Source organism: Stegostoma tigrinum, chromosome 7, assembly GCF_030684315.1.
Source record: "Stegostoma tigrinum isolate sSteTig4 chromosome 7, sSteTig4.hap1, whole genome shotgun sequence".
Taxonomy (NCBI): Eukaryota; Metazoa; Chordata; class Chondrichthyes; order Orectolobiformes; family Stegostomatidae; genus Stegostoma; species Stegostoma tigrinum.
The window spans coordinates 97,057,291-97,085,121 of NC_081360.1; the positions used below are offsets into that span (position 1 = coordinate 97,057,291).

Sequence of the window (27,831 nt, forward strand, 5' to 3'; positions counted from 1 at the left end):
TACCTCCTCTGGCCTACACGTGACTCCAGACCCGCTGTAATGTAGTTGAATATATATGTACCTAGCCCAACAACCCCCTCGCCCCAAACCAGCCTTCGTAAAGCAGCAACCCAAGAAGTTGTCTCTCAATCAATTACTGATGGGCAATGAATGCTGGCCGACCCAGTGAGCCCACATCCATAATTAATAAAAAAGTCACTCTGCCAAACCACCTTATGATTTTAAAGTCTCACCTCAGTTTTATTGTTTCAAGGGGAAAGGATATTACAACTATATTTTTGTGCGTTAAACAGTCTCTCGAATACTGGATCCAGAAGTCTGTCTTTCTCTTTTAAAGGCAAGTTTAGCACGGTGGCTCAGTGGTTAGCACAGCAGCCTCACAGCACCAGGGACCCGGGTTCGATTCCAGCCTCGGGTAAGTGTCTGTGGGGAGCTTGCACGTTCTCCCCGTGTATGCGTGGCTTTCCTCTGGGTGCTCCGGTTTCCTCCCACATTCCAAAGATGGGCAGGCTAAGTGGATCGGCCATGCTAAATTGCCCGTAGTGTTCAGGGGTGTGTGGGTTATAGGGGGATGGGTTTGGGTGGGATGCTCCAAGGGGCGGTGTGGACTTGTTGGGCCAAAGGACCTGTTTCCACACTGTAGGGAATCTAATCTAAAAAAAATGCAAAGATCTTCAGAATCGTCTGGCATAAATGGAAGACATTTGGCGAGTTATGATTGTTTCAAACTTTTCAAAGAACTATCCAACAGGTCCCACTCCCTGTCTGCTATATGTGCTGCAAAAGGACAAGACCTAGTGATAAATGCCCTCACAGAATAAGTTTGCACTGGGCTTTAAACACTCAGCACAGACACTGTTCCATGTGACAGTCAGTTTCCACATTTTAAGTTTACATTGCTACACTCCCACTTTGCAAACACTGCCACTGTATTGCTCAATATCCCATGGTGAGGGGAAATGCAGGTCGTACACCTCCAAAATAGGTTTTGATCCACTTTGGCAATGTGACAGTCCTGTAAGCTAAACAGCGCCCCCTTTGGCCAAAGGGCACAGCACAGGTTACTAAATGAAACTATTCTTGTGCTGGATTTCCTCACAGCAGTGACAGTGGGATTGGAAGCAGAATACAGGAGATGGAAAAATACAAGGGAAACCATATCGCAGAGGTTCCCAGACATACTCCTGAAACCAGGGAGGTTTCCCAGGACCTGTGGAGAACAGTTGTGCACATTGCAGAGGTCGTTGGCCAACTTTGAGGAACATTGAAAACAAGACCAACATTTGACCATTCGGCCCCTCCAGCTTGCTCTGCCATTTGATTTGATCATGGGTGATCATCTATCCCAACACCATTTTCCTTCACGATCCTCATATCTCTTGATTCCTGCAATGTGTACTAATCTCTGTCTTAAATATATTCAACGACTGAGCATCCACAGCTCTCTGGAGGAGAGGTTTCCAATGCCTCTAAGAGGAATTACTCCTCCATTTCAATGGTTTACTTTTTAATCACTTTATAATCAATCAGAGATGTCACTTCACAGCTCTGGAGCAGGTGGGACTTGAACCTGAGCTACCGGCCTCTGAGGTAGAGGACACAAGCACAACACCACAAGCACTTTATCATGTACACTGTATTCTTAGACTGTGTTCCCAGGATTTGAGACAATTAAAGATCTAACTGGGGACAATTTGCAGCGTCTGTGCTGTCTTATCACTGGTAGAGTCAGCCTCCGATCAGTTTAATGAGGTGGGCCAGGGGCATCTGAGTCTAATGACTCTTCCCCCAAAAAGAGAGTGGCAAACATGAAAGCTAAATCCCGGAACTCCAATGATCCATCCAGAACTGTTTCTTCCTCCAGTGCCTGGGGCCTACTTCACCCTACCCTCCATTTTCATCATTATGGGGAGGCAATGGCCCAGTGGTATTATAGGCCCAGTGGGCTGTTACTCCAGAGACCCAGGTAACGTTCTAGGGATGCAGATTTGAATCCTGCCATAGAAGATGGTGGAATTTGAATCCAATAAGAATCTGGGATTAAGTGTCTAATGATGACCATGAATCCATTGTTGATCGTCAGGGGAAAAAACCTATCTGGTTCACTAATGTCCTCTAGGGAAGGAAACTGTCATCATTATATGGTCTGGCCGACGTGTGACTCCAGACTCACGGTAATGTGGTTGCCTCTGGGCAATTAGGGGTAGACAAAATATAGCTCTGTCTCTTTGAGGGTACCTCCATTTTGAGCTTATCTCATGGTATCCAACCTGTTTTAGCAGCACCCCCCTTGCCCAGTGGAGTTTCCAAGACTGGTAGTCATGTGAGTTGACCAAAACTTATCAGATTGAAACATGAACTATTTCTGTGTGCTACACTGCAAATTTTCCAGCTTCTGTCCTCCATGTTTCAAGACTCCCAGCCTCTGCAAGTGTCTTGTTTTTCCAGTTCACTGCTGCCAGCAGTATCAGGAGCCCATCCCACTGTCTGAGGAGGCACCAGGTTAGGGAGCTGCCTCTGGGACTATCCCTGAGCTGCTGACAAATGTGGGTTCACACCACTCCCAGCATCAGGGTCCTGCCCATTGTCTTCCAGTTCCTGCACTGCTCCATAAGCCATGAGAAAGGAAGAGCTTTTCAGTGCTTTATCGTGCATTGGGATTCGCACATTGCCCTTTTAACCCTGCACTGCAAGCTATATTTAATTGCCACTGAGAACACAAGCTACCAAGCTGCCTCACAGTGCTCCCATTGTCAGGAACAAAGTCTGACCCAAAGAGGAAATGTCAATGCTACGAAAACCATCCATTGCCTCCAGCCCTACCTATCAGAAAGAAATCTCTGGCAACCACGACAACAGTTCAACAAACTGCATGCATCCATTACCAGGATTGCTCCCTTCTTCCCGCCAATCTTAGACTCATGCCTGCACAACACTGATTCCTGGGATGGCAGGGCTGACATATGAACAGAGACTGAATTGATTAGAATATTATTCACCGGTGTTTCAAAGAATGGGAGGGGGGTAGTTTCTCATAGAAAACTATAAATTTCTAATACAACTAGACAGGATAAACTCTGGAAGGATATTCCTGATGACCGAGGAGTCCAGAACTAGGGGTCACACTCTAAGGATAGAGGGTAGGCCAGCTAGAACAGAGAGTGGTGAGCCTGTGGAACTGTCTGCTACAGGAAGCAGTTGGGGCCAAAACACTGAATGTTTTCAATAAGGAGATCAATGTCAGCAATCATTCGCTTAGAGCATGATTGTCTGCTGAGAAATTCTGTGTCACTGGTCATGGGTATGTTGGCCTTTCTGTGGCTAATGAGCCCAATCCTACAGCTGCATATTTGACCACACAGATGTTATAGCCTGATGTAATTCTAAGGCTAAAGGGATCAAAGGGTATGGATAGAAAGTGGGAACAGGGCACTGAGTAGAATGATCAGCCATAATCGCATGGAATGGCAGAGCAGGGTTGAAGGACTGAATGGCCTACTTCTATTTTCTATGTTTCTATGTGACATGTTCCTCTATTAACTATTTCCAGCAGACTATCCCCCAAGGAGCATTGATTGGAAGGACAAACAGATTCAAAGCCATGGACACATTATCATGTCAGCCATAGCTCAGAAAGCAATGCTCCTTGCTTCTGATTCAGAAGATGGTGAGCTCTGGGAACTTCAGTAGACAATTCCAGGCTGACACTCCAGTGCAGTACTGAAGTTGTGCTGCATTGTTGGAGGTGCTGTCTTTCAGTGTAGATATCACTAAAGAACCTTCACTGTGTAGGGCCATGCAAGTATGTCATTTAATTGACCACCACAGGAATCCTATGGTGAGTAACTCACCTCCTGTCTCCGAAAGCCTGTCCGCAACGCACAAAGCATAAGTCAGGAGTGTGATGGAATGCTTTCCTCACTTGCCTGGATGGGTGCAGTTCCAACAACACTCAAGAATTTCAACACCACCCAAGTCAAAGCAACCCACTAGACTGGCATCCCATCCATCACTTTGAACGTTCACTGCCTTTACCATTGACACAGTCACAAGTTTAAAAGACATTTGGATAAGTATATGAATAGGAAATGTTTGGAGGGATATGGATCAATTGCAGGCAAGTGGGACTACTTTAGTTTGGGAACACAGTTGGCATGAACTGGTTGGACCAAACGGCCTGTGCCTGTGCTATATGACTGTATAGCTCTCTCTCAAATGCAGACGATTGCAACAAGATTCCGGACAGCAGGGGCTGAGGAGTTCTCCTGACTGCTCGAGCTAACGTTTATCCCTCAGTCAGCATCAGGAAAGCAGTTTTCTAGTCATTAGCACTTGGTAATTTGTGGGAGCTTGCTGTGTTTAAATTTAATGCAGCATCTCAATCATTACAACATGAACTACAATCCAGAAATACATTGTTTTCTGTAAAGAACTGCGAAATCAAGGGTTATGGGGAAAAGGCAGAAATTGAAGATTATCAGATCAGCCATGATCTCATTGAATGGTGGGGCAGACAATGATGGGTTGAGTGGCCTACTTCTGCTCCTATGTCTTAAAGTCTTATAGAAATATCCTGTGATTGTGAAGGGCACTATATAAATGCAAGCCTTTTGTTCTTCCTTTCCGTTCACTTTTCTGTGACTGCTGTTGCTGCCACTCTACAATCAGCTACTCCCTATCAGGTTCACTCTTTGCCAAGTTCTTAGATTCAACCCCATGGCCCCTGCCCATCCACGCCCTGTGACCTCCAGCAGCCTGACCAACCCTCACAGCCAGGCCATCTGCCCCTCAAGCCCCTACATTACATGTTCCATCATTGATGCTGGAGAGGGAGAGGTGATAGCCAACAGATATTATCACTGTTAATCCAGAGACCAAGATAATGCTCTGGGGACCCAGGTTTGAAACCACCCACTGCAGATGGTATTGAGTTTAATGATGACCGTGAATCCATTTTTGACTGATAGAAAAGCTCATTTGGTTCACTTTAGAGAAGGAAACTGCCTTTCTTACATACACTCCAGACCCACAGCACTGTGGTGACTTTTCACTGCCCTCTGGGCAATTAGGGATGGGCAACAAATGCCGGCCTGTCCAGAGATGCTAAGATCCCATGAATGAATATAAAAAGACTTTGCCATAAAAGCCCTGCTTCACAAATGTGCTGCATCGTCTTAGGTCACCTTGAACTGAGCTAATGACCAGCTCCCAACTCTGACCAACACCTAAAGGTACACTTGAGATGTCCATTTATCAACCTTTCCAAACCTCCAATGTGCATGGCAGGAAGACCAATGAGTGGGCATCACTGGCAAGGCATCATTTGTTGCCCATCCCCAATTGCTCTTGAACTGGGTGGGTTGAGCAGTCATTTCCAAGCCACCCTTACTGTTTGAAAGGAATCGGGGTGGGTATATGAATAGGAAGGGTTTAGAGGGATAATGGACCAAATGCTGGCCAATGGGACTATATTTATTTAGGATATCTAGTCAGCATGGATGAGTTGGACCAAAGCGTATGTTTTTGTATTGTACATCTCTGTGATTCTATGGTGTTGGTCATGTATAGGCCACACCAGATAACAATGGCAGATTTCTCTTCCTTAAGGAACATTAGCGGACAAGTTGGGCTCATACTACAAATGACAATAGTTTTAAGGTCACAGTTACAGATGCTATTTTCAATTCCACACTGATGAATGGAATTTAAAATTCCGCCACATCCTCCAAATATGAACCAGGGTCTTGAGAGTATTAGCCTGAGCCTCTGGATTATTGTGGTCCAACAACCCAGCAACCAATAACTTCAACCAATAACCTCTAGCTTGGAACCAAACGCTGTTTCCAGTGCAACCGGGTCCACAACATTTAGCACTTTCCTGAAATAATCATGGATGCACTGAGGGAGTGGGCCTCCTGTAACCCTTCCCCTCCCCAACCGTACAACCCGCTTGGCCAACACCTTTGTTCTACCATTTCCGTGACATGGGATAGTCAGGTCATTAAATGGTGGAAATGCAAAGTTACCCTCCATAGGCTCAGTCCCATTACACAAATGCACTTGCCCCCAAGAGAACAGGTCAGTTTTACACTTTGATCTAAGAACTGGAGACAATCATTTCAGCGGACGGGTCGCCTGCAGTAACTGAGAGTGCTGGGCTATGGAGGGCACTGACTTTTGGAAAAGCATTTAAGTCAGGAATTGTCCACACCCCGAAGTGCCTCTTAGCACGACTGCAACTAAAAGTAGTAGGTTAATCCCACTTAAGCAGATTATATGATTTGTGATGTTTGTCATAGTTTGCTGTGTGCTGGTTGTTGCATTTCCTACTTCACTACAGTGGCTACATTTCAAAGGTGCTTTACTGGCTATAAAGTTGTCCCCAGATCATGAAAGGTCCCACATAAATGCAAATTCTTTCTTTTGTTTTGTGCACATCACCAGCACAAAATTTGCTTTCGTCTTGCTGGTCTGGAGACTTGGAACTGATGCTGGACATCAATCCCTGATATCACCAGACCTCTGGGAACATGACCCACTGTTACAGAAATGCTCACAACAATGGATTGGAAACAGCACAAATTTGCATCGGATTGAAGCACAACAGAATACTTTCCATGTGGTCCTTTTAACCCCCATTTGCTAAAAAGCATTCGGTATGCGTAATATATTCATTTTCTAAAATCTTCCTGGCTGAAGGAGACATTTGTCGACAACATACTGGCATTCTAAACTATATTATTCAGTTCCTGTACTGTGTAGGTTGGAAATGCATTAATTATTTAGAATTGACAATTTTTTTGTTCCTTTTGCGTACTGATTTTCTGCTCCTCTTCTTAAGCCTGCACTTTTACGACACTCAGTCACATCAAGTGGAAAACCACTGATTGCCATCACTGGTGATAATCTTGGATTGAGCCCATTCAGCCCCTCGAGGCTGCTCTGCCACTCAATATTGTGATGTCAATCCCTCAATTCCACCTACTTTTCAAACCCTCTCTCCAATATCATTCACCATATGTTTTGTGTTAACTTAATTACATTGCAATCCTGTTCTTTGACTTTTTTAGCATGTTACTATCTAATATTTTCTATTTCCTTTTGTGGTAATACAAAAACTCATGTTATACGCCTTATTCCTCTTCGGACTTCCAGCTGCCTCTGTCCATGCACCCCCATCCCTCTCCAATTTATTTTGAACCCAACCCAACATCTCAACACAAAAAGCCATCTGCTCTGAGCTCTCTTTCTCACTGAAACATCCCATTTTTCTTTAACATTTTCTCAACTTGCCATGGTAGAAGATATGAAATCCCAATGCAGAAAGTGTATTGTCTAATCTTCCTTCTTAACATTTACATAGGATTACAGCAAATAAACTGAATGTGGCCACACAAGTATATAGGACGGTAAAGAAGGTGTATGTCATGATTGGTGACAGTAACAACTGCCTATGCTGGAGGCAGAGATAACACAGTGTGGAGCTGCAGGAACACAGCAGGACAGGCAGCATCAGAGGAGCAGGAAAGCTGACGTTTTGGGTCAGGACCCAAGTAAATTGGAGAAGGGTGGGCATGCAGGGACAGAGACAGATGGAAGTGTAAAGAGGAATAAGGAGTATAAAATGAATTTGTATATTACCACAAAACGAAATAGAAAATATTAGATAGAAACATGTTTGCTTTTATTAGTTGGGCACTAAGTACAAAGGTCAGGAAGTGATGTTGCAGCTTTAGAAAAGTTTGGTGAGGCTGCACTTACAGGATTGCATTCAATTCTGATTGCCACATTACTGGAAGGATGTGGAGTCTGTGGAGAGGGTGCAGAAGAGGTTTACCAGGATGCTGCCTGGATTAAAGGTATGATCTATAAGGAGAGGCTGGCCAGATTAGGGTTGTTTTTTCTGGAGCACAGAGGCTGAGCGGAGACTTGATAGATGTTTGTAAAATTATGAGATGGACAGATAGGGTTGACAGTCAGAATCTTACTCCCAGAATTGAAATGTCTAATATCAAAAGGCATGCATTTAATGTAAGAGGGGGTAAGTTCAAAGGAGATATGAAGGGAAAGTGTTTTTATTCAGATAGTGGTAGGTGCTTGGAATGCTGCCAGAGGTAGTGGTGGACGCAGATAGGATAAGGATATTTAAGGGGCTTTTAGATAAGCACTTGAATATGCAAGGAATGGAGGGATATGTACCAGGGCAGGCAAAAGGATTTAGTTTAATTTGGTGTCACATTCGTCATAACGTTATGGGCTGAGGGGCCAGTTCCTGCACTATACTGTTGTGTGTTCTATGTTCTAAACAGGCCAATGATCAAGTTACATGTGAGGCTCTGGTCTGAATGCAGTGAACCTTTCTGACATTATCTCTCATTCTCTTCTGCTTCATGTGCTTTGCTAAATTGCCTGTAAGTGCATCAAGTTATTCAGCTCAGTCATGACGAATTCCACATTCTCACCACTCTCTCCTGTTCAGCAGCAAGACAGCACTGCACTGTCCACAGGTGCCAACTTTTGGGAAAGACATTAAAACAGAGCCTACTCGTGTGAATGAGAAAGATCCTATTTGGAAAAAGAGCAGGAGAGTCCTGGGCAATATTTGTCTCTCAATTAACATCACACAAAGAACAGAATATCTGGTCTTTCGGCGCAACATCGAGGGCCGAAGGGCCTGTTCTGCGCTGTACTGTTCTATGTTCTCTGTGCTATGTTTTATCACATTGTTGTTTGTAGGAGTCTTCTGCATGCAACTTGGTCCCCATGTCACAAAAGTTTCAAGAAGTAGTTGAAAGTTTAAAAAGTGCTTCAAGAAGTACTTCATTCAATGTGAAGCTCGTTCAAGACTCCAACAGTTATGAAAATTGTTATATGAAACAAAACCTTTCCTTTGCTGAATAGACAGGTTTCTCCCGAAGTCAGATTTATTACTGATTAGCATGTGTTAAGGTTGTCTGTTAAACACTCGCATCATTTTTTTAAGAAACTCTTCTTCTTCCGCACTGTTTGATCATACAAGCATTTATAAACATTCCCTAACTTTCCTGAGATCCATAGAGTCCAAAATGTTTCAGTTGCACACGTAGCCAAGCACATACACATTTTCTGCAAGGGTTTTCTCTGGGTATTTGGCCCTTGGTGCTGGCTCTTTTGGGCTGTTGGCCACACCGTAGTCAGGGTTGGATTACAAGTTGATTACTTGACTCCCAGGACTGCGCGTTGTTATATGCTGCTGCTTTTCTGTTGCTCGCAGAGACCACTGTTAACGTGTCATCTTTGGCTCATTTGCCAAGACCCACAACCAAATGAAAGAAGCAGAAAAACGTCGAGCCCAAATGCATAAAATTTGATGCCCCCAGCTTCACCCCCGTCTCAAATCTGTAAGCAATTAAACTCGTGAAGCATTGCTGACCGGATACCTTGAATTTATTCCTGTCTTGCCTCCAACAGATATTCTATCATTGGCAATAATGTTTCTTACTCAGCCTCAACCTAGATTTCAGAATATTTCTCAAATCTACAGAGTTGTTCTGTTCAGATAATAATTAAAATGATTTCATGCATTCCTGAGAGACTAATTCCTCTGACAGGGAATCTAACAATGAATGGATACACTCTTAAAATGAGAAGTCGGCATTTTAGAAGTGAAAGTGAAAAGCACTTTTTAAGAGAAAATTCTTTTGCAAAGGGATGAGTGTGCTGGGGTCAATTGGAGCTTTCATGAGATTGAGATTGATACTCTGCTGGTAAACAAGTGAATGGATTTGAAGCACAAGATGATTAAATTGATTTGAAATACAGGCCAGCTATGATCTAACTCAATGGCACAGCAGACCTGAAGGGGTGAATGGCCTATTCCTTTATTTCCTTCTTTACTTTTACTAATCATAGAGTCATACAGCATGGAAACATGCCCTTTGGTCCAACCAGTCCATGCTGACCAGGCTTTCTAAACAGAACTAGTCCCATTTGCCCGTGTTTGGCCATCGCCTTCTATACTTTCTCATCCATCTTACCTGTCCAAATGTCTTTTATACATTGTAATTGTACCCACCTCTACCACTTCCCATGGCAGCTCATTCCACACACGCACAATCCTGTGTGAAAAACTTGTCCCTCAAGTCCCTTTTAAATCTTTTCCCTCTCACCTGAAACCTATGCCCTCTGTTTTTGGATTCCCCTAACCTGGGGAAAAAACCTTGGCTATTCACCTGATGTATGCCCCTCATGATTTTATAAACCTCTCCCCTATAACCTAATTTACACATCCCTGCACACTACAGGAAATTTAGCAAGGCCAATCCACTTAACCTGCACATCTTTGGACCCCTTAGCATCTTAGGCTCCAAAGAAAAATGTCCCAGCCTATCCAGCCTTTCCTTACAATTCAAGCCTTCCAGTCTCAGAACCATCCTTGTAAATCTTTGGTTGCAAAAACTTGCATCTGTATATGTTTTCATTTGGACCTCATGGGTGAAGGAATTTTTTCAGCCAGAGATGGTGACTCTACAAGACCCATTGCCACAGAGGGCACTGAGCCTATTTAAGACAGAGATAGATAGGTTCTTGATTGGTGAGGGGATCAAGGGTCACTGGGAGAAGGCAGGAGAATGGGACTGAGAAACATATCAGCCATGATTGAAAGGTGAAGCAGACCTGATAGGCTGAATGGCCTAATTCTGCTCCTAAATCTGATGGTCTTGTCTTATTTGTTTACAGGATCTGGAAGTTATTGACTCAGCCAACTCTTTCTGCCCATCCTGAAAATGCGTGGAGAAGATGGTGGTGAGTCACCTTCTTGCAGTCTTTCAGTTCATGTATGTAGATACGCCCACAATGCCATTAGGGAGGGAATTCCAGGATTCTGACTCAGCTGCAGTGAAGGAGCAGTGACGTATTTCCAAGACATAACGAGATGTGGTTTGGAGGGAAACTTGTTGGTGATGGCCTGTTTCGACGTAGATTCTTAGGTTCCTCCTACATGCTAAGACCAGACTTCTAGGTTGTTTTTAAGCAATTCTAATTAACAGTATGCACATAAACGCCACAAGTACTGCAGCAGTTCAATCAGGCAACTCAATACCATCTTCACTATGGCAATTAAGAATGCCTTTTGCTGGCTTCCTTAACATCTGCTGTAGATCCTGATAGCAGATCCATTTATATGTAGCTTGATCAGGAGTGGTCCTGCCAAGCTGTTCTTGGTGATGGACATGAAAGACCCCAACTAGAATACGTTCTGTGTCCTTGCCACCCACATTGCTTCCTATTGTTGGTGTTTGACATGGAGGCGAGAACTGATTCATCAGCTGAGGAAGGGAAGGGGAGTACAGTAGTGATTACAATCAGGAGGCGCCTCACCCATGATGGACCTGATGCCATGAGGTTTCACAGAGTTTGGAGTAAATGTTGAGGATTTACCAGGCATACACCTTCTAGCTGTACTGCTACTACTGTGGGACATGTCCAGTTGCTGCAACACAGCACACCTAGAGACAGAGACAGTCTGGGAACCTGTCCGTAACTATGATTCTGTAAATATGACTGTGTCAGGCTGATGCTTGTGGGGCAGCTTCCAAACATTAATAAGGAGGACTTTTCAGGGTCAACAAAGGTTGGATCATAGAATTATACAATGCACAAGAGGCAGTGACGTGTAAATTGTTCCTTACGTCTACGCTAGGATACCCATCCGGTCCTTTAGATTCATAGCAGTTAGATTCAACTGAACAATTTGCTGGAGTCATGTATAAGCCAGGCCAAATAAGGTCAGTAGATTTCCTGAGCTAAATAGCATTGTTGAACCAGTTCAATTTTTACAACAATTGACAATGGCTTCACGGTCAACCTTACTGAGCTTTTAGCTCCAAAGACTGCTTTCAGTGATTGAAATCAAATTCCATCAGCCACAGGGTGTGATTTGAAACCATGTGCCCAGAGGATTATACTGCACCCTACCTGGAAATTACCATCATGGTGCCACCTCCCCTTGGACTGTCTACAAGCTTAGTGTGTACATGATCCATATATCTGCGGCAACTCTAAATCTGTTTATTGCCACGACTAAAATCTAGATATGCCTTCACTATGTCACTACTCCAATGCACTTCTGGCCTCTCTCCAATCTTCCGCTCTCCATAAAATGTAAGCTCATCCAAAACTGCATGACACACTCTAACTTGTGTCAAATCTCATTCACTTAGCGCCATTTTGCATGCAGACCTATGGTTGGTTCGAGTTAAGCCACACGGTGATTTTAAAACCCACATCCTTGTTTTCTAATCACTCCCTGGCCTCTTTCCCTCCCTATCTTGACAATCTCCTCCAACCTCATGGGTGGCACGGTGGCTCAGTGGTTAGCATTGCTGCCTCACAGTGCCAGGGACCCAGGTTTGATTCCACCCTCGGGTGACTGTCTGCGTGGAGTTTGCACATTCTCCCTGCGTCTGTGTGGGTTTCCTCCAGTTGCTTCCCACAGTCCAAAAATGTACAGGTTAGATGGATTGGCCATGCTAATTTGCCCATAGTGTTCAGGGATGTCTAGATTAGGTAGCTTACAGGAGGATGGGTTGCTGTGAAGTTCAGTGTGGACTTGTTGGGCCAAAGGGCCTGTTTCCACACTGTAGGGATTCTATGAAATTCCATTTACTTACTAAGAAAGGCCTGATGTGCAGGTGCTGGTGTTGAACTCACACTTAAAATGCATAGTCTGACCTGAGATGTCACCTCTATATACTGATAAAACCTTTAGTTACCTTGGGACAGTGACTTGAAAGAAATTCAGGGATTTGCATATTGATCAATCAAAACCTGTGTCTGCTTTCTCATTGATTAAAGATTTAACAGCCATCTTAGGTTTGTTCAATACATTCACATCAGTTCTATGACCCTTGACCTTTTACTTATGAATTCTGAGTGATGTCACCTCTCTCACTAACATCCGAAGAAGGAGCGAAGCTCTGAAACCTTGTGTTTTCAAATAAACCTGTAGGTCTATAACCTGGCATTGTGTGATTTTTGACCTTGTCCTCCAGACCTGTAAGCCACCGAGATATTTGTATTCCGCCAATGTTGCCCCTGCTTACACATCCTCAATATTACTTTCACCTCCCGAGGCTCTAGGCTCTACCTTATCTCCCCACATCACTGTGAAGCAATTGCCCAGGAGCAAGATCATTGATATAGGCAGCCAGACCTCCCCAGGAGAAGAACTCCGGTATTTATCCAGAATGTTGGTGAATTCAATTCAAGGAGAAAGTGCTTCTCTTGTCAAGCAAGGCAAGAAACCTCACCAACGAGAAGAAGTATCTTACCCAGCAACAGCACAGCTTAGCATAAAGCACAAGTGAAACCCAGTTATCAGCTTAACCTTCTGGTCAGGGGCCTCACGGACCCTAAAACATCAAGGGATTTGAGTCGAGTAAAATTAGTGAAAAACTAGTCATTGTAAACTCAATATTTTAAAATTAGGATTAAAGATGTGCCTGATGTAGCTCTTTATATGAAGCATCTCAAAGGGTCCTAAACATAAAGTGCATTATCTACACATGCAAACGCTGCAGCCATTTTATACACAGCAAGATCTCACAAGCATAATGCATTTAACCAGTTGTCTATTTTATGACGGTGTTGGATAACAGCTGGCAGCTCGTCAGGACAACAGAGAATTCCTTTTCCAACATTCACCCCAATAATCAGATGTTGCACTAGTTTAACATTTCATCCAAAGCAATCCATTTTATCTTATTAGCAACATCAGATCAGAGGAACATGAGATTAAACCCCACTGGTATATTTTACAGAAGCTACAAACGCAGCAACTATGAACTAATTTTCTAATTGAATGGAGTCCCGTCCTATCAAGATGTAAAATCCTCCAACATATACAGTGCAGCAAACAATTTACAATGAAAAGTGCTGAAAAAAATTGAGATTGTTTCTAATTGGATAAGAGCCATAGAGGTCCACAGCATGGAAGCAGGCCCTTTGGCCCTACTTGCCCATGCTGCCCAGTTTTCACAATTTAAACTAGCCTCCGTTTGATCCAGATCCCTCCATAACTATCCCATCCATGTACCTGTCTAAATGTTTCTTAAATGACAAATTGCACTCACTTCCACCACTACCTCTGGCAGCCCATTCTAGATACCCATTGCCCTGTGTGTGAAGAAATTGCCCCTCCAGACCCTCTTGAAACCCTCCACTCTTTGAATAGCTCTCTGAAAGCTAGCTTATTGAATGAGGCAGAGTCAGTACAAATGGGCTGAACGGCCTCTTTTTGAGCTTTTTTTACACTGTTTGACAGAAAGGTGATGTTTTTTGATTCCCTTATTGGTTAGGAATACATACAGTACGATGGTAGATACACAGTTTCTGTCAAACTAGCTCCAATGTGATGGAAAGACGCTTCATTAAGATAAAAGAAGCAGTAGGTAGAAGTCAGCCAGGATTTTCCTGCATGCTGGAGTAGAAGCTAAAGGGTTAAACAAGAAGTTGACAATGATTTAATTCCCATTTCAGCTTTGCGTTGAACAAACCGCTCTTGGAAAGAAGTTTCCACTTTGAAAAGTAAACATTAGTTCACCAAACACAACCCACTCAATTTTATTCATAGTCACTTGGAATGAAGTGGAATTTTGATTCTATAATATTGCACTGGTCCCTGGCTGCCGATGGATAACTGCATTTCAGAAACTCTGCAAAGAATGTAGTTCGTATTTCACACACGACGCCAGCACTAACCTTCCATCAACCCCATTAAACCGTGCCATAGTCGGAATTGAAAAAAAAACACATACATTTACTTAAAGGGAAAGAACTCCACCAGAATAGTTAAGAACACGCTCAAAAAAAAAGACGAGAAAGATGCATTTATAAATTAGCTCAGAGCAATATAGTCACAGCTTGAACTTGTCAGAGCTTACTGCATGGTAACATGCAGATGGGGCTAGGGGTACAATATAAACAGTGTGCTTCTTAAATACAGATATGAGAGTGATTAGGCTTCCACAGTGCAACACACACATAATTAGCCTCTTTGGAATATTATAATGCAGAGTGCTGTTATCTTGACAGGGCTGCTGTGTTAGAAGTCTTTGGAGTTCACATTTCTGACTATCAACCTGATCATTCTCCCTGTTATCGCACCCCTTAATTTATACTATTTTACATGCCTGGCCCCTGTCTTCTCTTTTGACATAGATAATAGAATGCATTATTGCTGTCTGGCTGCATCCTGCCACGTCTGTCAGTCAAAGAGATGACAGCTCTGTGATGACACAAAGGACAGTAATCACTGCCAGAGTCTCAACAATCCAACAGGAAGGTAGAAGTGGGGAGAGAATCAACACCTCCTTCCTTACCTCTATAATTTGACAAGCTGCAGAAAGGCTTTAATCACGAGGAAATCTTTAGATAAGCTACTCTTTGATTAAAAAAAGCATAAGAAACAAATGCGAGAATCAAGAAATCCTGCCCCTTTCCTCCCTCGTGAAGGAACAGGGCTGAATTTTAATCAAGTCAGGACCACTAATTACGCTTTCGTTACTACATCCATCTGTATTCAGCTGCCAACAGAAAGACAGAGCGAAACATAGGAGATTTTTTAAAATCAACACAACTGAGAGAAGACAGAAATAGATTTGTGTAAACTCTGTAGAAACAGGGCGCAGTGTCTGATCTGAGATGGGGGTTAGAAGTGATGTGTTACCATCCTGACATGCTAAGTCTGATGAGAAACAACTGCCCTGCAAATTAATCATCCTTCTTAATGAAAGAAAAACTCTATATTTACAACATTCCAATCAGATTATGCAGCTCTCATCAGAAAATGTTACAAAAATTAAAGTCATGATTATGCCAGCAGCTGTACCAGCCGCATGAAATCTCCCATTCAAATAAATGTTAACTGGAGTCTCGTTAATATTAGCAAAGGTGTTTGCTACTTCTTGTCAACAAAGTGTTGATGCACTTGGCAAAAGACAATGTACACACGAGTATCATTCTTCCACCAAGGCTTTTCGGCTGAGTCCACACTTGCAGTTTGTTGCTTGCCCAGGCACACAAAGCAGGTGCTAAATGAATCAGGCCATGCATTGCCAGCTTCTGCTGACTTTCTTAACTCAGTCTTGCCGTAATTTGCTTCACAGTGCCCTTGGGTTGGGAAGGGTAAGAAGAGGGAACCTCAGGCTTTCCCCTAAGAGTAAGAGATACCAGGCCCACATTAGGAGAATTATTTGCTTAGAGATTGATGGCATTCACTTGGAGAAACAGGATGAAGGAATAATCTAATTGAGGTGTTTAAAGATTTAACAGCGCAGATAGAAAGAATTTATCTAGCAACTTTCAACATACCCCCAAACCAGTTTACAACCAATTCAGTACCTTTTTGTAGATAAAGTCATTGTTAACATAGGCAACATTGTGGCGATTTTATGCATAGCAAGCTGTCGCAAATAGCAAGCTGATAATAATCAGGTAGTGCGTTTATTTTAGATAACAAAGTGTGGAGCTGGATGAACACAGCAGGCCAAGCAGCATCTCAGGAGCACAAAAGCTGACATTTCGGGCCTAGACCCGTTTATTTTAAACTGATTAGCTTGTACTCAGTAGAATGTACAAGAATGAGAGAGTTACAAACTCAATCACCGAGACAAAAGCAAACTCTCTTTAATCTAAGATAATAAAATGTGAGGCTGGATGAACACAGCAGGCCAAGCAGCATCTCAGGAGCACAAAAGCTTTTGTGCTCCTGAGATGCTGCTTGGCCTGCTGTGTTCATCCAGCCTCACATTTTATTATCTTGGAATCTCCAGCATCTGCAGTTCCCATTATCTCTTTAATCTGGTTGTTTTAGGGGGATGATGTGAAAACTGGACAGGGGGAGATCTGCAACAACAGGCATCTCCTCCAATTACATCTCATTTGGCAGGGGTAGTGTCAGAAAATGGTTTTTAGAAATCTTAATCGTTTATATTTTGTCTGTTCAAGATACAACTCTTGATGTCACACATCATTTCAAAGGCAATTGTTCTCGGTGATAGTAAAATCACATTAAATCTGTGAAAAGGCAACAAGTACTTGCATATATACATAGTGCCTTCAATGCAGCATTTTATTTCAAGGTACTTTACAGCAGTGTAATCAAACAAAATTTCACACTGAGCCAGATGAAGTGATGTTAGAACAGTAGAACAAAGCTTAAGCTAAGAAATAAATCTTAAAGGACCATCTTAAAAGGAGAAAGAAGCAAGAGAGCTGGACAGGTTTAGACAAAGAATTCAAGAGATTTGAGTCTTGGCATGGCCACAGGGCAAAGGAATTTGGGGAAGCACAAGTGGCCACAATTGATAGAACACTGAGGGTTGAGGAGCTACAGAAGGTAACAGAGGTAGAGTGGAGTGAGGCTCCTCTGAAATACTCCAGTTGTGGCCGCCCAGTTATAGGAAGGATATATTAAGTTGGAGGGGGTTCAGATGAGATTTACCAGGATAGTGCATGGTATGGAAAGTTACAGTCATAAAGAAAGGCCGGATAGGCTGGGACTTTTTTCACTAGAGCATAAGAGATTGAGAGATGGCCTTATAGCAGTTTATAAAATAATGAGGGGTACAGATAGGGTTAATGGTCATTGTCTTTTCCCTTGAATGGGGATTTCAAAACTAGGGGCACAGTTTTAAGGTGTGAGGACAGAAATTTGAAAAAGACATGGGGGAAACTTTTTTTACCCACCTGAAGGAGCAGCACCCCGAAGGCTTGTCATTTTAAATAAACCTGTTGAACTATAATGTGGTGACATGTGACTTCTGACTTTGTCCACCCCAGTCCAACACCAGCACCTCCACATCATGGGGGGATATGCGCCAGAAGCAGGCAGGTAGGACTAGTTTGGTTTGGGATTATGTTCAGTATGGACTAATTGGACCGAAGGGTCTGCTTCCGTGCTGTATGACTCTACTACTCTACGACTATGAGAATTTTATATCCGAGGCCGAGGCAGGCCATCAGTTAATGTTGGACAATGAGTATCGCGGTGGTGGATGACTCGACTAAGTGCAAGAGAGGACTGGGGCAGCAGTAGATTCTACAAAAATGGTTTTGTCATGAGTGCCCATGAATTCCTGTTAGGAAGCATATAATATGGAGAGGGTCGAAGGAGGCAGAATTACCAACAGGGATAATGGAAACTCCAGATGCTGGAGAATCCAAGATAACAAAGTGTGGGGCTGGATGAACACAGCAGGCCAAGCAGCAACTCAGGAGCACAAAAGCTGACATTTCAGGCCTAGACCCTTCTCTGATGCTGCTTGGCCTGCTGTGTTCATCCAGCTTCACACTTTGTTACCAACAGGGAGCCAATTTAACATTATACTAATGCCACAACACACTTAACCAAACAAAACAAACAGTTTTTACAAAGTCATGAACAGAAGGAATATATATTTGAAAAGACATTTTTACATTTATTGTCTAAGATGTCTGAAACTCTGACAAGCCACTGAAAGGTAAAGTAAATTACGATGGAATTGTGAGGTTTCCTGGGGAACTCACAACTCTGAAAGTTCCAAGAAAGCCCTAACTCGCAATTACATTCAACTTGCATTTGCATAGAACCTCTAACCTCCTAAAAGTTTTCAAGGAGCTTTATCAAACAAAGCTCACAGGAGCTTTATCAAACAAAATTTGACACCAAATCAGATAAAAGGAGATAGGTCAAAGAGCTTTGTGGTAAGGTGCATCTTAAGGAAGGAGAGGGAGCTAGAAAGGAAGAAGGCTCGTTTACCAATAATGAATTGATTAAAAATCAAAGGTGCCCAACTAATTCTTGCAAGGCAGTTTTGCCCTTTTAAATCTTGCTGGCAGTCACTTTGAATAGATTTTGGGAAGCAATGGCTCAGTGGTATTATCACTAGACTATTAATCCTAAAACAACTGTACTGTTCTGCAGGCCTGGATTCAGTTCCTACCGTGGCAGATGGTGGCAATTGAATTCAATAAAGAAAACTGGAATTAACATGCAGTTTGCTGCAAAAACCTTTCTGGTTCACTAATGCCCTCCAGAGAAGGAAATCTGCCACTCTTACTTGGTCTGGCTTACACAATGGTCTGTTTCTGGAGTCATGTGATTGACTCTTACCTGCACTCTGGGTAATTAGGGATGGCAGAGACACCATCATATCAAATTACAGGTGTGGGCTTTTAAAGCTGGCTCTTAAAGTGGCTGCTGCTTGTTGTGTTCTAGCAACATGTATGGAGACCAATGAGTTACTAATTATGATTGCTGTTAGCATTGTGTATGAGTCGACAGCTCCTTGGGAAGATGCCAGACTCCCTCAAGGTTACAATATAAAGAATTGGGAAGGAACTGATTTTCTTCTTCTCTTCAAAACACTAAAAATTAAGTTCCATTGTAAAATTGTGTGTGTGTGTGTGTGTGTGTGTGTGTGTGTGTGTGTGTGTGTGTGTGTGTGTGTGTGTGTGTGTGTGTGTGATACCAGCGAGGTGTGCATTGGCAAAGATCACATGCAGTGAAATTGTACAAGTGTGTTACTCATACCATTGTGTCCTCTACGCAGCAACAAAACAACAGGGTCACCTGAAATACTGTTTGCTCAACATTGACAATCCTCCTCTCTTGAGATGAATGTTTGGCTATAAAATGCTAATTATCTGTGTTCCAGCACTTTCGCCCATATAAACACACTGCTTATAATTTAGTGGAAACTTCCAATGGCACACAATAAATAGAGAAGTTTATTAAAGCTCACAAGCGAAACCTACTCAGCTTATACCACTAAATGCCCCCCACTGCCGTCGTTTCTTCCTCACTGAATTGCTCAATCAACCAATTCTGAAATCAATACTGAAAGGTTTGTATTTCTCAGACTCACCCCAGAAAAGGTAACACTTTGGTAGATATGTTTCTGTCTGATTTACCAAAACTGCTCAGACTAATAAAGGGAAAAAAAAATTTGCATTCATATAGTGCCTGCCTCAATGTCAGAGAGTGCAAGCACTGCGACAGCAATGTCCCACAAATAGCAATGGAAGATGTTCTGAAAATCTGATTTATGTTTCTAGAAGTGATGTTAATGAAGTGTTAATCAGGCTATTTTGGGTGGCACAGAGGATCAGCGATTAGCACTGTTACCTCACAGCACCAGGGACACAGGTTCAATTCCACCCTCAGTTGACCATCTGTGTGGAGTTTGCACATTCTCCCTGTGTCTGCGAGAGTTTCCTCTGGGTGCTCCAGTTTCATCCTGCAGTCCAAAGATGTGCAGGCTAGGTGGATTACCATGCTAAATTATCCATAGTGTCCAAGGATGTGTAGACTGACTGTATTAGCCGAGGAAAATGCAAGGTTACAGGGATGGGGTGGGATGCTCTTTAGAGGGTCAGTGTGGACTTGATGAGCCGAATTGGTTTGTTTCCACACTGCAACGATCCTATTTTATTTTACACAATTCCTGAATCTTCTTTGAAATAATGTCATGGGATTGTTTATTCCCACTCAGTTTAATGTCCCGTCTGAAAGACAGTTCTTCTGACAATGCAGTACTTCCTAACTGTACCGGCAATGTTAGCCAAGATGTTTTTGTCTTCTATCCTTAAGGGTTAGGAGTGGGAGCAAATTAAACTTACTGCTTCAGCAATGGGAGAGTCAGAAGTAAAGAGATGGATTGGGAGAAATTAAGGAATTTATACCAAGCTTATTTGTATCCTTAACTTCATAGTCTAGGTCCGCACCAAGGGAGAAAATGGGATTTTTTTAACCTTGATGTGTTATTTACTGTAGTCTATGTTGGTGCTATGAAGCTGCAAATCTATAACAAATGTGGATTTGAAGATACAGCACAAAATGTGTTTGAAATGCCCTTTAACCCATAATGAAATTATGACCAGATGGGATATCTTTGCAGAAACAGAATACAAGTTATTTCCCATTGTCCCTCAAAACATGTTTCAACACAGCTAGACAAAAGTCAAAATGTGAAGGTCAGGACAAGGTTAAACTTGATAATTACACATATTCCAAACTGTGTTCTCCCTTTCAGAAACAACATTAATGCAAAATGACGGTAATATAAAACTTAACCATGGAAAAGACAGCCAGGGTCATAAAAAGCCTCTTTCAACCAAATCCTGGGGAATCTGTAAACTGACCCAATATATACTAGTTAAGGAATCAGTTGTATTTACGCAGCATATTTCACAAACCCAGGATGCCCCACAGCACCTCACAGTCAATAGAATTTTTTTATCTCTCCCCCAAAATGTAGCCACTATATTAACAAACACAACACCCGCAATTTGGGCAAAACAAGGTGACGGAGTTGAAAATCAGATCATTTAAAGTTCCATAGACTCCCACAGCATTAAAACAGGCTGTTCATCCCATGCCATTGTTCTATTAAAAATAATGAGAACTTGCATTTACATAGCACTACTCGCCTCTGGTCACCCTGAAGAATCAATAGTAAATTAAATAATTTTGACATTTAGCCAGTGTTGTAAAGTAGGAAATGTTACCTTATTATTTTTAGAATCAGATTTTCTGACTAATATTACATTGTTATTTGTGGGAGCTAGATGTTCTAGGACTCCCTGGAAGGTGCTATACAAATGCAAATTGTGAACAGAGAACTCCAAAAGGCAGGCAATGCAGTAATGACTAAGTTTAATCTGTTTCTCGTGATGTTGTTTAAGGTATAAATATACAGGACACTGGGGAACACTCATTTGCTTTTCTTCGAAGTACCGTCAGGCAAACTTTTACATCCTAGCAACATCCTGGGGGTTACCATGGGCCAAAAACTGAACTAGATGGGCCACATAAATACAGTGGATACTTGGAATCCTGTAACACATAACTCAACTCTAGACTCCCAAAGTCCGTCCACCATCTGGTAGACACAAGTTAGAAGTGTGATTGAATACTCCCCACTTGCCTGGATGAGTACAGCTCCAACGACACTCAAGAAGTTTGACACTATCCAGGACAAAGCAGCCCACTTCATGGATACCACATCCACTAACATTCATTCCCTCCACCATAGCGGCAGTATTGTGTACCACCAGCAAGATGCTTTGCATAAATTCATCAAGGTTCCTCCAACAGCACCTTCCAAACCCATCCAGAAAGACACGGGCAACAAATACATGGGAACACCACGACCTACAAGTTCCTTTCAAAGCCAGTCACCATCCTGACTTGGAGATATATTGCCACTGCTTCTGCGTCTCTGGGTCAAAATCCTGGCACACCCTCCCTAATGATAATGGGACTGAATCTACAGCACGTGGACTGCGGCAAGGCAGCTCATCAGCACCTTCTCAAGAGCAACTAGGGATGGACAATAAATCCTGGCCCAGTTAGTGTCGCCCACATGGTATGAATGGATTTTTAAAAAACCTCTTGGAAGGTCGGACAGATTTTTACCTTGACACATCAACTCAAAGACAGTGCAGCATTATACTCAGGATTGCACCATGGCCCCATCCTTGAATGTTGAACTGAAGTGGATGGGGCTTGAACCCAAAGAGAAAAATGCTGCCTCTGAGACATGGCTGATTCTCTATCCCTTTTCTCTTTCCCAGTAGCACTAAAAAATGTTTCCCCGAATTCACCTATTTATCCAGGGTCCCTCGACATTTGTTTTGATGAACAGGGTCTTTAGCACCCATCTTAATGCTCAGCACCCTCTCAGCGACACACTGAGAAATCAATTGCTACCACATTCTCTAATCCCCGGGAACACAACCTTCTCAACTCAGGGGGTGAGAATCTGACAGATTCGGAAACCAAGCCTGAAAGTCTGGTCGCTTGTTAAAATGCAGCGAGTGGTTTACACGATCTACAGCAGAAAGGAGCATTTTAAAGGAAAATAAACGCTGTGTTAAACGGGAAAGTTCATTTGCTGCTTGATTCTACACTTCCACCCTGCTCGAACTGAATGACATGAAGACGAAGCTGGTGCCTCGCTCCCGAAGCAAAGACACATCTCCCGCGGTGGAGAGCTCCGAGCACGGACAAATCCAGCTTGTCTCTGCTCCAAGACTTCCTCCTCGCCCAGCCACTAGGGACAGAAGGCAGCACTCCTCCTGGGAGCCCGGACCCCCTTCTCCCCAGCAGTGATAGCAACCTCGCCTTCACATCAAACACACACACGCACACAAACATATCTAAAACACACAGTATTTACACGTCGAGCTATACAAACATGTACAAGACAGAAGCTCAGAATGCAGTCAAGTTTCGACTCACGTTGGGTCTTTGAAAGCTGATTAATTTCGATTCAGACCATGAGACTTTGATTTTGATCTAAGGCTTTTTTTTCCGCAAGCGTGTTACTACGCTGTAATCTCTTTGCTCAAAACAAACCCTGGTTTGCCACTTTTATTGCAGGATGTTCAAGGTACACAGGTAGTCTGGGGGCAGCCAAGATGAGGAACTGGATTCATTTGACGCTACCTTACTAACCACACCTCTGGGAGCTAGATTCTCTCGTTTCTCCGTCTATATACCTGCGGCTATTTTTTTGTGTGTATGGTGAGGGTAAAAGTTTTAATTGCCCGTAAACTTCCCGATTTGACTGATGTTCTTCACGTGTACATAATGCACAAACCTCCCTCTTTCTGTTCTACGAAAAATCTCGGTCTGCGCAACATTCGGAGCGCCCCACAGTCCACAGAAACGTGACCCAAACACAGGATCGACGATACAGCGAGGATCCAGGGCACATAATGCCTACTCTGGACACCACAGCTCCCCCCCGCCCCCCAGAACACAAGACACGCGAAAGGAGGAATTCTCAGCTCGGAGCTTTCAACTGCTCCGAGTAAAAATCCCTTCCACCCCAACAAAACACCTACCACTCTCCCAAGGTTGTACAATTACAATAGATCGACTCCCAAAATCTGCCTTTTCCATTCTTGTTCACTTCACACGCAATTCCTCAATCTCTGATCACCCGATCTCACCGTCTGTACGTTGGATTTTTTCGATCACTGAATTACAATCAGCCACCGATATACACCCCCCCACCCACCCCGACCTACCCACTCTTTCCAACAAATGTTACAACTTTCAATGGCTTGTTTGAATCGTCCGTGCATTGAAACAGGTTTGCATACTGCGCTGAAAACTCCAGCCCGTTTGATCCGAGACCACTGCACCAACTCACAATGCTGCGAAAACCTCCAGCAAAACAAGGCACGCGAGCTTTGTAATTTAAACAAAATCAAAAATCCACTTACATTAACAAAGTACACAAACATATCTCGAGATTGATGAACACAAGTGTGAATCTTCAAAATCCCAAACCTCAAATAATCCATCAACAAAACCCTGGGTGCCTCAGAATCTGTACAAATGTTGAAATAACACGCCGAAGCTATTTCATGTAGATACTAGCTCCCCTTACCAAAAAGATATTCACATCTACTTAAAAATATCCTCTATTTTACAAAAAAAATTAAATGCAATTCTGTCAACAGTAAACGTCAGTTATTTCGATTGGTGCTATTTTTGTCTTGAAGTTTAATATGTACCAACTAAAAGTTTCAATAAAAGTTTTTGAAACTTTCCAAACTTTTTTTAAAAATCATAAAAGTTCAAGACAAGGTTTCCCAAAAGTTATGCTCACCATAAAAACAGCTGTCCAAATAAACTGAACGGTAAAGTTTTTTTCCTCCTTCTGCCTCTCTTTAATCCCGATTGTATTTAAGAAGCGGTTCTCCAAACCGCTGTGGTTACAGTATCCACAAGAACTAATCTGCAAACTGGTGGCTCTCTCAGCGACAACGCAGCCTGAACCATTCACGGGGACATTGTAATTGCCATCCGCTAAAGGGGGTAGCCGTACCAAACAACACATAACAGATAAATTAATATTCACCACTTCTTGCAGAACAATGTAACACATTTTAATGAAAAAACAAAGACGACTTAGTTTTGCAATAGTCTTTGTCTTCATTCTTATCTGTTACTCAAATTATTTGCTTTATCTAAAACTGCTACCCCTTCCCACCTCTTGGTTGGGGGACCAGCCGGTCGGGATTTTTTTGGATCGTTGCATGTTAGAGTACGCATTCTCCCCCGTCCCTGCCGCGCGATGCCTGACGGGATTTGTAGTTCCGCTTTCACAGTCTAAACCATCGATTGTACAGCTGAAACTACAGCTCCCAGTAGCCTTTGCGCTCGAGGCTCATTCGTCTATATGTAGGACGCGGGGCGAGACTGCGCATGTCTAAAAGCACCACCGTGGCAAGATGGCGCCGCGCAGTCTGTACGGTGATCCGGGAATGGGGACTTTGCAAACCGTTTATTTCTTATTGCTGGTGAGTTGACTATATCTCCCCTCCTCAGGATGGAAGTAGTCTTATTTATTATTGAAAAATGAAGGGGGTTGACCGTGTCATTCAATAGTTATGGTTTGAGATGATCCATAGCGGAGTTGCTAGGGCAAGTGCCAGTTGGTGTGTGTGTGAGGGCGTGGGGGGTCGGGTAGAAGGCTGAGTGGTGGCGGTTGCCAAGGGGCCGGGCACCGCCTAGCCAAACTCCTGCTGTGTCCACACGTAGTCATCCTGTAGCCTGTCTAGGTGCCGCACCGTTGTTGCTATCTTCATCTTTACAAATCACTTCACCTGCCCGCAAAACTGTGTCCTTGTAACTATTTTTTTGTACTGGTTGAAAGCTTAACGTGTGTGTTTAACTCCTTGTGCATGAATATTTAGCACACTTACTCGCGTTTTATTGTAATAAATCCCTATAGTTCACTCGCATGACTCAAGCCATCCAGAAGCAAATATTTGTGCATACACCTTATGTCAATTAATGCAAGAGACTGTTTAAGGTACATACATTGTAACGCGTCACCACTGCGCATTTAAGTAATTGATTGAGTTGTATTTTAAGATCTGGTTTTTCTTCGTTTAAATTAATCTGTAGTGTTCGAGAGGAACGAAAGAAAATATAAAGGCGCAGTGTTCCAGAAACACACATTACACTTAAAGTACTTGGGAATGTCTACATGAAACCAGGACTGTAGACCTAGACTGGCTAGCTGTTTGTCAACTTGACACACACAGGCTTGGCTAAGTGACCACCTTGTGTCTCAAATTTTCTGATTCTGTCCTGAGCACTTTTGAGCTTTGCAGTTTTTACTTAGCCCCTTGTCCACAGTCGTTGACGAGTGGCAGAAATGGAATGAGGGTGGGGCAGGATACTCATAATATAAGTGTACACAACTCAAAAGTCCACAAGCTTATTGTGTCCGTGTGAACCTGCCCTCAAAAAGTAACAAAAAGATTTGGTGGCCTGGCACAAAGACAGAAAATATTTCAAATGTATAACAGGGAGGAGAGTATCTGTAGGTAGAGAAAAGGTCTATAACCTTTTTATTATTGAAATAATTCAGAAGAGGAAGTCTGAAATAAAAACAGAAAACATGCTAAAATGTCAGGGGGTTGGAGAAGTCTCATAAAGCTGAAATGTTATCCCTATCTTTCTATCTCCTCAGGTTATCTGATGATTTCTAGCATTTTGTTTTAATTTCTCTTTTCAAAAGAGACATTTGGACCAATTTGTTCATGAGTTTTTTCACTCTGAAATGGCCATGCAAAGTTTCTTTGTTTTAGGAGTAAAGACTGTTATATTTATCTCATGATGCTGATCACTGACTTCAAATTTTACTATGTACTATGAAAAGTTTTATGTCAAATTTAAGTGAAATCTGGAATGGATAAAATTGAGTATGAAGTGGTTAGACTAGTGCATTATTAAGAGAATTTTTATTCATGTATCGGTATCAGTATGCTTCTTACATTAACTCTGTTCCCAACAACTTTACCACTGATGGCCAGAAACATTTTGAAGCTCACCACCATTTCTTTAACCAGTGCCACAAATTGGACAGTCCTTCTGATGTGCCTGCATTATAGTTTGTTGATATCCTAGTCGCAACATTGAGGATTGCAATTTGCCTTTTGTGACAATATGCTGCTTCATTTATGAAGTGAGCCTCAAGTGGCATTAAGTGGTTGTCTGGAGACAGAGTATTTAGAGATCTAGATAAATAGTAGGGGAATGGGTCGAACTGAGTTGCCCTTGCAGGATACCAGCATGTTTACAGTGGAATGAATCATTTCTGCCTTGTGAAAATGAAAAGCTGTAGCAAGACTGCTTTCCTATTGAGAATAAAAGCCTTAAAACAGTGAATAATTCAGTAAAAATGTCAGTTTATTAGTTTAATTTGCAAATTGCATGAATGATTTTATAAGGGGTGAGATGGGTTACACAGAATTGCAGAACCCCTATAGTGTGGAAACAGGCTATTTGACCCATTGAGTCCACCCTCCAAAGAGCATCCCACCCAGACCCATCCCCCTACCTTATCCCTGTAACCCTGCATTTCCCATGACTAATGCACCTAACCTACACATCCCTGGACACTGAGGCAATTTGGCATGGCCAGTCCACTTAACCTGAATGTCTCCAGACTGCGGAGGAAAACTGGAGCATCCAGTGGAAAACTTCAGGCACAGGGAGAATGTGCAAACTCTACACGCAGTCGCCCAAGGGTGGAACCAAACCTGTCCTCATGGCATTTTAAGATAGCAGTGCGAACCACTGAGCCACTGACGCTAATTGAGACACAATCATCACAGCACAGAGGATAATTAATGAGAAATCATGAGTTCAACCTAATGCCAATTTGGAGCAATAGAAAATAGTAACTACTTTGTCTACATTTTACTCAGCTTACGTGGAAAATCATTTTCCTCAATTAAAATGTCTAATAAATGATTAACAGTGAGTTCAGAATTCAC

At 42.7% G+C, this 27,831-nt stretch overlaps 2 protein-coding genes across 6 annotated transcripts in view; one reads left to right on the plus strand and one right to left on the minus strand.

Annotated features, from left to right (window-relative positions):
* sema5ba (sema domain, seven thrombospondin repeats (type 1 and type 1-like), transmembrane domain (TM) and short cytoplasmic domain, (semaphorin) 5Ba) overlaps positions 1–24,780 on the minus strand; it is a 329,573-nt gene extending 304,793 nt beyond the window's left edge. For all 3 annotated transcript variants that reach the window (XM_059647532.1, XM_059647530.1, XM_059647531.1), the window contains exon 1: positions 24,648–24,780. The gene's annotated coding sequence lies outside the window, so the exon portion shown is untranslated. The remainder of the gene's footprint in view (positions 1–24,647) is intronic.
* A 453-nt stretch (positions 24,781–25,233) lies between these two features.
* Positions 25,234–27,831, plus strand: part of pdia5 (protein disulfide isomerase family A, member 5) — a 111,577-nt gene continuing 108,979 nt past the window's right edge. For all 3 annotated transcript variants that reach the window (XR_007247985.1, XM_048535117.1, XM_048535118.2), the window contains exon 1: positions 25,234–25,341. Coding sequence is in view for 2 of the 3 variants with exons in the window: in XM_048535117.1 (XP_048391074.1) it covers positions 25,273–25,341 (69 nt within the window). In the remaining variant the exon portion in view is untranslated. The remainder of the gene's footprint in view (positions 25,342–27,831) is intronic.